Genomic DNA, 13005 nt, shown 5'->3' on the forward strand with positions numbered 1-13005 from the left:
TTCCGACCCTTGATGATCCTTGTCTTTCTTGGGCCGAAACCTTCATTTTAAAGTTAAAAACATTTCTTAGGAGAGCACAAAAAACGTAAAATTAAGCAATTTCCTCAATTGTGCCAAAAGTTGAAGGGCTAAAGGGCCCGGAGTCTTGGATAGCTCAAAAAAAATCGAAAACCACCGACCTAAATGCAGTTCCGTAAAAACAGCTTCAAATAGCTTGCTTATTTACTTGTTTTCTTTTCGATTCAAATCCTAGCCAAACTAACTTGTGACTTGTTTCTTGGCTCAATACACTCAGATTTTATTTTTTGAGAAATGTCCACACCACACCGAATGTAGTTATAAGGGTTAAGTGAAACTGTCCAGTGACAGCGCTCGTGGCGGTAGAAAAGGGCAAACTGCTAATCTAATCGCCTGGACAACGATGATTACGAAAAGGATTCTAATTTTTAGGAATAAATAAAAAATATATTCTCATACTTTACTTAACTGATATCCCTAGGGTGTTTTCAACATTGAGTTGCTTGCCTTAAGGCCTACAGCTCTGGATTTTTCCAAGTGTCGGACTCCTTCCTTTTTCCCTCTGATTATTCTTCATAAAGTATCGTTGTCCCGTTGTACATCCTCTTAAAACAATAACCACCACCACCAATATTTGCAAGTCCAGCTACTGGTTCTGCTGCAGTACTTATCTTCATCATTTCATTTTATTATTAGCGTTTCTGCCGCTGTTCAGTCTATATCGATAATAATCAGAATCTAAATATTACAATTAAATTTCAAGACGTAAATTCTTTCTTTCTTTCTTTCTTTCTTTCTTTCTTTCTTTCTTTCTTTCTTAATCTGCTCACCCTCGAGGGTTGGCTTTTCCCTCGGACTCAGCGAGGGAGCCTCAAGGTTAGTGCCCAGGAGCTTCAGACTTTGGGTCGGTGGATACACTATGCTGAACAGGGACCTTGCGGTGGATGGGGACATTGGAAGGGATAGACAATGAAGCGGCCGTGACCTTACCATCCCGGCATTTGCCTGGAGAAGTGGCAAACTACGGAAAACCACTTCCAGGATGGCTCAGGTGGGAGTCGAACCCACCTCTACTCAGTTGACATCCCGAGGCTGAGTGGACTCCGTTCCAGCCCTCGTACCACTTCTCAAATTTCGTGGCAGAGCCGGGAATCGAACCCGGACCCTCGGGGGTGGCAGGTAATCACACTAACCACTACACCACAGAGGCGGACTCAATAAGTAAATTACTTGTAATAATTACTTTTTGTAAAAAGTCACCATTACAAGTAACAATTACTGAAATAATATTCGTTTCCAGTAACTGGATTACGTTTACTCTACTTTCCAACAATACACACACGGAGCGGTAAGAAAAATACCAACACAATAAATAAATAAATAAATAAATAAATAAATAAATAAATAAATAAATAAATAAATAAATACATAAATAAATAAAGGGTTTGGGTAAGTTATAGTACTTAAGAAATATTTTATTCAATTACAGATTACATTTTCAAGTAGTCAATAAAATTGCAATTACTTCACAGAATACCAGTCTTTAGGATATCACTGACTTTTTTTTCTTGTGCGGCTAGAATTATACCAAAATTAGCAAGCACGTTACTTAATTTTTTGGTTTGCTTGACTCATAGAGGCATTAAGTTACTATTAGCACTAAAAGGGAATAATAATAATAAATAATAATAATAATAATAATAATAATAATAATAATAATAATAATAATAATAATAATAATTGTACGGCCTCAGCTACCGTGTGCAGACATTTCAATTTTACGCCATCTGGCTGTCTGCTCGTCAATTTCGACGTTCCGTTTTACTCTATGCCCACTAGATGGCAGACCGAGTAAACCGAAACTCTCACTAAAAGGGAGACTAAAGCATTCATACTTGTACCATACAAGTTAACGATAAAATTCACTCGGGCGAGTTGGCCGTGCGGTTAGGACCGCGCAGCTGTGTGCTCGCATCCGGGAGATAATGGGTTCGAACCTCTCTGTCGGCAGCCCTGAAGATGGTTTTCCGTGGTTTCCCATTTTCACACCAGGCAAATGCTGGGGTTGTACCTTAATTAAGGCCACGGCCGCTTCTTTCCCATTCCTAGGCCTTTCCTGTCCCATCGTCGCCATAAGACCTATCTGTGTCGGTGCGGCGTAAAGCAACTAGAAAAAAAATTCACTCGTACACGGAGAATCATGGATATGAAGGCGACGTACAGAGGACGCTACTGACCAACACTGGTTGCCAACATCATCCTCATGTCAGTGAGTACAATAAATCGTGTCATTGTGTTTACAGATGTGAGGTATGTGCCTCATAATGATCTGACAGTTTGAAAACACTATCCATGTTCCATAATCTTGCCCATCCTTGTTCTCTTCGTATATTTTCCAGGAACTGGGGAAATTTCCGTCGTCTGCAAAACAAGCGAATCATTAGCGTTGTGACCTCAGGGTCAAAACAAAAACAGTCGGTTCCTTGGGCCCAGATTACTGTAATGGGTAAATTTATGCTTTTCATTAGCTGGTTAGGCGAGGGCGGCGACCAGACTCTTCAAGGTCAACGACCTGGCGTGCGGCCAAGACTGCGCGCGACTCGACTCGTCTTCAAGGTCCAGAGCCTGCTAAATACTGGTTACTGGCGGTATGCATGGCCTCCTGTATTAATACCGCGACTGGCGCTATGCAGTCCGTCAAATAGAGAAAGTACATTTGCAAGTGATACGCCCCCTAACTACTTGGTGACACCGCCAACTTGGGCTCTACCATCTGAGCCAATCAGTCTGGCAGGGAGCACATAGGCCTGATCTCAGGGCGCTAGAATACATCTGCCGTAAAATGGGGCCCACGGCGCTCTTAGCTGAGTCATGACATTGCTTCTACTTTCATCTGTCCTATCCGACCTCACTTGGTCAACTCTTGCTTTCTTCCGACCCCGAACATTCGAAGCCCGGGGAGTCTTTCATTTTCACGCCCTTCGTGGCCCTTGTCTTTCCTTGGCCGATACCTTCATTTTCGAAGTGTCGGATCCCTTCCATTCTTTCTCTCTGATTAGTGTTGTATAGAGGATGGTTGCCTAGTTGTACTTCCACTTAATACAGTAACCACCACCTCTGCCGGCGGCCCTGAGGACGGTTTACCGCCTTTTGCCATTTTCAGACCAGGCAAATGTTGGAGCTGTAGAAGACCACGGTCGTTTCCTTCCCACTCCTAGCTCTTTCCTACCCCATCGTCTCATGTCTGTGTCGGTATGACGTAAAGAAAGAAAACCTTCACCACCACAATCGCTTAGCGTGGATGGAACTGTGAAAACATTCACTGTCATACGAGCAAATAGCATCAAAACTGGGTCCATTGATATCGAAATAGACTTTCAACGTATTAGGTCGTGTTACGTACATGTAGTACGTGTTGAAGAGATGTTAAGTCCGGCTGGTCATTTTTGTTCTGTACTTAACATCTCTTCAACACGTACTACATGTACGTAACACGACCTAATACGTTGAAAGTCTGTTTCGATTACAACGCGGTCGTGAAAATTCAATATTCATTGGGTCCATTGGTATTTGTAGAGCACTTTGGGACCCCGACGGAATCAGGGTACGCGCTCTTTGGGAATTGCAAGAAACGAGTGCGCTGTATGTTCATTAGTCATCATGTCATCTCCTTCGAGAGCTGTAATCTGAGCCGTTTGTGATGTGGGCTGTTGGAGTCTGATTCATCGCAGAGATCTTCTGTGGGATTCGAGCGAGTGCGCGCAGTCCATTTGCAGAACCTTTAGGTCATCACTTGCCAGAGGAAATTGCCGTTCGAATACCGAGACAAAAGAAAATATATTTTCACTCTAATAACTCGAGTAATATATGACACAGCAAACCCAACCCGACATATATTTTAAAATATCTGAACTTACAATGAGAAGGCGATGAATTCAATTCTTAAGCCACTTGGAGAGAATGAATAACTCCAGACTTCCTACAATGATAGACTAGCTAAATCTGACAAAGTGTACCATAACACATGTGTAGTACTATAGAGGTGGACGGCTAAGTCACAGTATAGATTCTTTGAAATGCCGATGGCTCGCTCCTGGCGATGGGGTCCAGAATATTTGCAAAGTCTATTCTCCGATCGCTTCCACCGCCAACAACACATGGCACCTCTTCATGTACTGCCTAACCTTTCTGGGAGAATGCTGCTGCAGGGCACAATGTAATCAGGAAAATTGTTCACACAAGGGGGTTTGAGGAAGATGAGAAGAAACCAACACGACGTCGGAGGAACAGAAATTACAAGAAGAACTACGAGGAGAGTGACCCTTCCCCGCAGACTCGTAGGCAAAACAATGCCTTGTCTTTCCTGTCCTCAAAACGGAGACTCTGTGCCAAGTCTCGGTCGTCCCCGTGATTTTCCCTTCCAGGTATTATGTCGCAAGGCGTGGCCAGTGAATTTAGCTCTTCTTCTTTATACCGTTAACATCATTTCTTTCTTCCCTTGAATTTCTTGCCGAATGCTTTGGTCCGTTCTGTTTTCGATCCATTTAGTCCTTAGCATTCGTCTCCAGACCCACATCTCAAACGCTTCCAGTCTCTAATTCTTTCACAGCCATACAATAGCACACTCCGCACACAAGAAATAAAAAATATTCCGAATTCCAATAAATTTGCACTGAATAGAGATTTCTCTTATTACTAAACGCCTGTTTGGCAAGCGCTATTTGCCTTTTGATCTCTTTGCTGCACGTGTTGTCATTGGTGATCTGATCGAGCTTCCTAGATAAGGGAAACTGTTGACTTGCTCCACTATCTTGTCAGTAAGCTTGATGTTGCTGTGAATTCATTCGGGATGTTTACTCACAACTACTTCTTAACATTAATGTTTGAGCATGAATCTGGCAATGCTCATGACAATACACTCAGCATCTTAGACATCTTTTTCCCGGAGTCTGCTACAATTGCTATGTCATCTGCAAATCGAATGCATTTTACTTCTTTTGAATTTGCCTTAAAATTATTATGGCTTCAACAACGAGTACATAATGGAGGTATGGTGACAGAGAGCAGTCCTCCTTTCCTGCGTACTCCTCGTGGTCTGTCTGCTGTCTAAACCTGTAGCTTTAAGAATTTTAAACAAATCACGTTATCGAAAGCCAATCTGGTCCTGATCAATTTGTAAATGTCTTATTTATCCTGTTTTTATTATTCATTATTATTTCGAATGTATGAGAGAGCATGAATGTAAGCTGACCAGTTTTCCGGATTATGTTCGAAATGCTAAATCCTTGTGTCATTCAGCCGGTACGTGACCCAAACTGAACTAGCTGCTCACCGGATAAGCTGGAGACATGTTTTCTCTTGTGCAGGCACGGAGCTCCGAGTATGCCAGAGCACCAGCAGCTGCTGCACCCAGGAGATGGAGGATAACCTGAGACTGCTGGTTCGCAAGGACTTCCAAGGCCTGCTGCACCACAACTCTCGCTCCTTGGAGGGTCTGCTCGCTTCCACGGCCTCCAGGATCCAAGGTAAGCCGTCCACTTTCTGACTCAAAATTTGCTGGAAAGAAGTTCAAAAGCAGAGCTCCTATTTTCGTCTCATGGCCTTGGTTAAGCGGTCACTGATTTGTAGCCGGAGAAAGAGCATGGTAGGATTACTATACTGGCAATAATTTCATTCTATAGATACAAATGCAACAAAAGACTATTCAAGTTAGAAATCAAAAGGCAGCTTCCAATTTAATTATCTCTGTTTATAGTGATTAGAATCACTTATGAGGATAAAATCTCCATTAATTGTCAGATGAAAAGTGATATAATATCTGTTTACAAGAGTTGTTTAATTAGAAATTGACCTTGACTTTCCCGTGGGTAGAATAACACCTACAGTATCATCTGCCTGTCGTAAGGCCCCCAGGGGATCTTAACTTGGGAGCCTGGAGTGGTGACCACGGGGCCCCTAGCTGACTCCTGACATTGCTTCCGCTTGTGTCATGCTCCTCACTTTCATCTACCCTATCCTACCTCCCTTTGTCAGCTCTTGTTTTCTTCCGACCGTGACGCTGTTAGAGCATTCGAGGCCTAGGGACTCTTTCTTCATTTTCACGCTCCCTTCTGACCCCAACTTGGCAGGTTCAATCCTAGCTCAGTCCGGTGATATTTGAAGGTGCTCAAATACGTCAGCCTCGTGTCGGTAGATGTACTCGCACGTAAAAGAACTCCTACGGGACTAAATTCCGGCACCTCGGCGTCTCCGAAAACCGTAAAAGTAGTTAGTAGAACGTAAAGCAAACATTATTATTATTATTATTTTCACGCTCTTTGCAGTCCATGTCTCTCTTTGGCCGATATCTTCATTTATCGAAGTTTCGGACGTCCTCCATTTTTTTCCTATCTGGTTATTGTTCTAATGGTTCATGGTGTGGATTACTGCAGTCACGTCCTAGTTCGTGAACCATGTGGCCTAGTAAGTGGTACTGAGAGTCCGGATACCAGTTGCTATGGAATGGGAGTGGGCATCTCGGACATATTCTGAGTCCTGGCCCTCCTTCTGCTCAGGCGGCTAGGACTATACAATTCACCGGTGGTCCATAACCCGTTAGAGGAGAGATCCTCACTTGGACTATGTGCAAGTAGGGCAGCATCCTGCTTCATGAATTTACCGAGCTCAGAACATTTTAAGCAAGCCTCGGACCTATGGGAGTAGCGGAGTCCCACTCCCATTTGACAGGCGAGGGACTGCTTGGAAACAACTTGGTGAATGAAATGGAATTCGATGGGGAACTATCAATATTAATGGGGCTTATGGAAGAAAGAAGGTAGAACTGGCTGAGTCAGCAAAGAGGATGCATTTGGATGTGCTAGGAGTAAGTGATATTCGGGTAAGGGGAGATAATGAGGAAGAGATAGGAGATTATAAAGTGTACTTGACGGGTGTTAGAAAGGGAAGGGCAGAGTCTGGGGTAGGGCTCTTTATCAGGAATAACATTGCACGCAACATAGTTTCTGTTAGGCACGTAAATGACCGAATGATGTGGGTAGATTTGTCAGTTGGAGGAATTAGGACTAGAATTGTCTCAGTGTATTCACCATGTGAGGGTGCAGATGAGGATAAAGTTGACAAGTTTTATGAAGCATTGAGTGACATCGTGGTCAGGGTCAACACCAAGGATAGAATAGTGTTAATGGGCGATTTCAATGCAAGAGTTGGGAATAGAACTGAAGGATACGAAAGGGCGATTGGTAAATGTGGGGAAGATATGGAAGCTAATGGGAATGGGAAGCGTTTCCTGTATGCTAGTATGGGTTTAGCTGTTACGAATACATTCTTCAAGCATAAGGCTATTCACCGCTACACATGGGAGGCTAGGGGTACCAGATCCATAATAGACTATATCTTAACAGACTTTGAATTCAGGAAATCTGTTAGGAATGTACGAGTTTTCCGGGGATTTTTCGATGATACAGACCACTATCTGATCTGTAGTGAACCAAGTATTTCCAGGTCTAGGGTAGAGAAAGTGAAATCTGTTTGCAAACGAATAAGGGTAGAAAATCTCCAGGACGAGGAAATTAGACAGAAGTACATGGATATGATTAGTGAGAAGTTTCGAACAGTAGACAGTAAGCAGGTTCAGGATATAGAAAGAGAATGGGTTGCATACAGGGCTGCTGTAGTAGAAACAGCAAGGGAATGCGTAGGAACAACTGTCTGTAAAGATGGGAAAAGGCGAACATCTTGGTGGAATGATGAAGTGAGAGCAGCTTGTAAACGTAGGGTAAAAAGAAGGCTTATCAGAAATGGCTCCAAACAAGGGCCGACGCAGACAGGGATTGGTACGTAGATGAAGGAAACAGAGCGAAACAAATAGTTGTTGAATCCAAAAAGAAGTCGTGGGAAGATTTTGGTTATAACCTGGAAAGGCTAGGTCAAGCAGGAGGGAAACCTTTCTGGACAGTAATAAAGTCTTAGGAACGGAATCACTGGACAGGAAAATCTTCTCAACGTAAAAGGAAATATCCCTGGTGATTTTGCGAACAGCCAAGCGCATGGGGAGGAGGAAAATGATGTTGGTGAAATTACGCTTTAGGAAGTGGAAAGGATGGTAAATAAACTGCATTGTCATAAGGCAGCAGGAATAGATGAAATTACACCTGAAATGGTGAAGTACAGTGGGAAGTCAGGGATGAAATGGCTTCATAGAGCACTAAAATTAGCATGGAGTATTGGTAAGGTACCTTCAGATTGGACAAAAGCAGTAATTGCACCTATCTATATCTATAAGCAAGGGAACAGGAAGGATTGCAACAACTATCGAGGTATCTCAATGATTAGTATACCAGGCAAAGTATTCACTGGCATCTTGGAAGGGAGGGTGCGACCAGTCGTTGAGAGGAAGTTGGATGAAAACCAGTGTGGTTTCAGACCACAGAGGGGCTGTCAGGATCAGATTTTCAGTATGCGCCAGGTAATTGAAAAATGCTACAAGAGGAATAGGCAGTTGTGTTTATGTTTCGTAGATCTAGAGAAAGCATATGATAGGGTACCGAGGGACATGATGTTCACCATACTGGGGTCCGTGGAATTAAAGGTAGATTATTAAAATCAATCAAAGGCATTTATGTTGATAATTGGGTTTCAGTGAGAATTGGTGGTAGAATGAGTTCTTGGTTCAGGGTACTTACAGGAGTTAGACAAGGCTGCAATCTTTCGCCTTTGCTGTTCGTAGTTTACATGGATCATCTGCTGAAAGGTATAAAATGGCAGGGAGGGATTTAGTTAGGTGGAAATGTAGTAAGCAGTCTGGCCTATGCTGACGACTTCGTCTTAATGGCAGATTGTGCCGAAAGCCTGCAGTCTAATATCTTGGAACTTGAAAATAGGTGCAATGAGTATGGTATGAAAATTAGTCTCTCAAAGACTAAATTGATGTCAGTAGGTAAGAAATTCAACAGAATTGAATGTGATATTGGTGATACAAAGTTAGAACAGGTCGATAATTTCGAGTATTTAGGTTGTGTGTTCTCCCAGGATGGTAATATGGTAAGCGAGATTGAATCAAGGTGCAGTAAAGCTAATGCAGTGAGCTCGCAGTTGCGATCAACAGTATTCTGTAAGAAGGAAGTCAGCTCCCAGACGAAACTATCTTTACATTGGTCTGTTTTTAGACCAACTTTGCTTTATGGGAGCGAAAGCTGGGTGGACTCAGGATATCTTATTCATAAGTTTGAAGTAACAGACACGAAATTAGCGAGAATGATTGCTGGTACAAAAGGTGGGAACAATGGCAGGAGGGTACTCGGATCGAGGAGATAAAGGCTAATTTAGGAATGAACTCGATGGATGAAGCTGTACGCATAAACCGGCTTCGGTGGTGGGGTCATGTGAGGCGAATGGAGGAGGATAGGTTATGTGGGAGAATAATGGACTCTGTTATGGAGGGTAAGATAAGTAGAGGGAGACCAAGACGACGATGGCTAGACTCGGTTTCTAACGATTTAAATATAAGAGGTATGGAACTAAATGAGGCCACAACACTAGTTGTGGCGACGTTTAGTAAAATGGCAGAGGCTTGCAGACTGAACGCTGAAAGGCATAACAGTCTATAATGATGGTGTAATCACAATAATCACTAGCACCAGCAGTGAGAGGACTCAGAACCTGACTTCTTCCCGTTACCTGCTGCCTTGAAGTCTTCGTCCTGCGTCTGTCTTGTAGTTCTTTCTTTAGCCGATATCTGTATTCTCGTTATCCGGCTAGGCATTGTCACACCGCGGCTCTGGGCTTGTGGAAGCCAGAGTCACGTTTTGCCGTTTGACGTCTACAAATGTGACAAACTTTCAATGCAATTATGCGAAATTATAACAACCAAATTTGGGCTTAGTGTTTATTTATTTTTATTTATTTTTTGATGCACCGTAATAGTGCAAAAAGATAACACATTCCTGGCAGTCGACCCCTTTGTTGTGTTTTATTACTAGCTGTCAGCTCAATCCAAGAAAAGTATAGAATGTTGCTGTTATTGAGCCTCTCCGTGCCCTCAACAGACTGACTTTCATCTCAAGTTTGTTCAGATTAATGTTTTGATGAAAAATAAAACAGAACGGATATGCTAGTCAGAACAGTTAACTGCGGAGTGTCTAAACAGTTAATTAATAGAAAAGTAGGGCTCAGAATGAGGCGATACTCGATAATTAATTAATTTAAGATTTGAAAGTACACATCATCACATCAAACTTGAGTTTGAGAAATATTGAAACCTTAAGTTAAATAAAATTAGAGTGTTCTTTAAGAACAAGTATAAACTCAATAAATAAAAATGTGCAGTTTATTTTTCTATAAATTCTAAGATTGAAAAACAAATCAAAGGAATTAATACGTTTTTAAATTTGCGAATTGACCACATAGGATCACGCTACAATTTTTTTTTTTTTTTTGGTCTGTCTGAAGTTTCCTCTTACTACTTCAGACGGGCGCTACGGTGTTTCTTCTGTTCATCCGTCCAGGCTCTTCCTGTCTTTGCAATTCTTTCGACTTGAAACCGTTCTAAATCTTGAATCATGATCCGAAATGTTTTCCTGTCTAACATCTGAACTTCGTGGATGTTGGACTTTACGAAGTTCTCGCCTTCTTCTTCCACAGGTAGTTGGTTAGTCTCGTTTTATCCATTATATAGAAAGGTCCTTCTCTTTTTCACGGTCTCTGAAATGTTGTGCACATCCAGCCGGTTTCAGTCTGAATTGGGCCGAAAATTTTCCGTAGCATTCTTCTTTCTAGAATCTCCAGCTCGAGACCATTCGCTGGCATGCAGACATTCTGGCCATGAGAACTATATTATAATGATCTAATACTTTTTTTTTTGCAGCTACAATGAAACATTATTCCGTAGGTCCTATTCTTAAAATAGTAATCTTGATTGAGTGAGCTGTCCAGTCTCGGCGGCGAGTTTCACCACAAATGATCTGTTCATTGTATTTGTGTGGTGGAGAGAAAGGAAGGAACTTTAACGGGTATGGAATGATGATTAAAAGGCTGGTTTTCAGCTAACAGTCTTAACACCGTCGTTAAAATGTGTAGCTGCCGACTTCAGCCATGAGAGAGCCTGATAGTAACAACAACCCAGCTGCTTCGAAAGTTCCGAAAAGCAAACTCCACTTTTCTTGTTATCCTGCTCAACGTTTTCGCGATTTGCAGAAGTACGATTCGGGCGAGAAGCTTTGTGAAGCAGGCCTGGTGGAGCTGTGTGCAAGTCGCGTCTTGCTCGGAATGTCTCAAGGATTTTTGAAACGTAATCCCTGGCCGGACACGGGGTAGTTGGCAGTATGCAGGTAGCTCATGAATGGGCCGGAGCAACAAAGGCGCTCTTAGGCGAGCTCAAGGTGAAGACACATTCCTCGCTCGCGCGCCGCATTCCAGTCTGCTTGACAAGCCAAACTTCAAAACTAAATACACCATAATTCCATTGCCTGTATTATTTTAATTAACCTTCGAATGATGAGGTGAAACTTTATCAGTCTTGTTTAACACTACATAGAATAAACCTCGTATAAGCGTGGCGTATTTTTCTTACTAATAAACATGATATACGTATACACTCGTTCCAACCCGTAGGTATGTCTTCCTGCAGTTCACTGTCTTTATGATCGCTTTTGCTGGTTATCCATGAGAGAAGCCGTTTAAGAAGCAGGAATAGAATAGAAATAGAATGCTCAAATAGGCAAGAACAGAAAAGTAATACACACATTCCAGCAGCATATCATAGTAATAATTATGTCACTCATAATAATTACTAACGTATCAGACTCATTGGCTGAATGGTCAGCGTTCAGGCCTTCAGTTCAGAGGGTCCCGCTTTCGATTCGTGGCTGGGTCGGGGATTTTAATCGCCTTTGATTAACTCTTCTACACTACACTACCAACCACCACATAAACACGCAATAGGCTTGGCGACAGAAAGGGCATCCAGCCGTAAAGCAGCGCCAGATCAACAACAACTGTGCGAAAAGCGGTAGAGAAAGAATCACTAACCTCATTCCGCGCTCAAGTTCGTACGATATAGAGCCACGTCTGTCTGTGGTAATGACATCTCATTTGAACACTTTCGTCATCTAGACCACTGCGTGTACATGTCCATGCCTTCTGTGTTACAAATAGCGCCGAGGTAATCTACGTTATTTTCCATCCTTTCAATGTGTACTTAATGGAGAAGTCGGATGTTTTAACACGATTATAAAGAGAGTAAATAGCAATAAAGTAAACTGTTGTTCCTTCTTCTGCTATACAACGCTTATACAAGGGTCCTGGTCTGAATAAGCAATTCTGTGAAGAACTATAACACATGTATACACAGGACGCTTATGCACAGTTTCTTCTTCTTCTGCTTCATTTATGACCACATAGGATCACTTTAGTCAGTCCGTCGTTTAGGTCTCTTTGAAGGGATTGTTCGGGCTTTGCGGTCCTCCCAGTACTTCTTCAGACGCTCCGATCTTCGTGCCCTTTCCTCAGTTGAAAATGTGCGTGTTGTTGGTTTGTTTTGTGTAAGGGTAAAGCGGAGGTTTGTATTCTTGAGTTTTTTTAAAATCTTATTTGTGGTGTCTCCTGTTGTAAGGTCTATTTCCTTCAGATCCTCTCTTACTTCTCTGATCCATTTACATCCTGTTGTGGTATTTTTTGAGACGAGATTGTGTTGTACTAGTTGTACTAGTCTCGAATCCTGCGTTCTCATGATATGTCCAAAGAATCCCAGTCTCCTCTTACGCATAGTATCTGTAATGGGTTCTAGCTCTTTGTACACGACTTTGTTAGGTATTAACCGCCACTGTCCATCTTTCTGGTATTTTTTGTTGATGCAGATTCTTCCAATGCTCCTTTCAATTTTCTGAAGTCTGTCAGTCTTTGATAGTGACGTGGGGTCAAAACTGGCACCAAAAGATGCATTTTCTAAATGTATGTGAAAAGACCAAACAAACGTTCAGCGCGATACCTTCA

At 42.3% G+C, this 13005-nt stretch overlaps 1 protein-coding gene across 1 annotated transcript in view; it reads left to right on the plus strand.

Annotated features, from left to right (window-relative positions):
- Positions 1 to 13005, plus strand: part of dally (division abnormally delayed protein) — a 139389-nt gene that overhangs the window by 79757 nt on the left and 46627 nt on the right. The window contains exon 2 of the mRNA XM_067158530.2: positions 5385 to 5543. Within this exon, the coding sequence (XP_067014631.2) occupies positions 5385 to 5543 (159 nt within the window). The remainder of the gene's footprint in view (positions 1 to 5384; positions 5544 to 13005) is intronic.

The sequence above is a fragment of the Anabrus simplex genome, chromosome 14 (genome assembly GCF_040414725.1).
Source record: "Anabrus simplex isolate iqAnaSimp1 chromosome 14, ASM4041472v1, whole genome shotgun sequence".
NCBI classification, from domain to species: domain Eukaryota; kingdom Metazoa; phylum Arthropoda; class Insecta; order Orthoptera; family Tettigoniidae; genus Anabrus; species Anabrus simplex.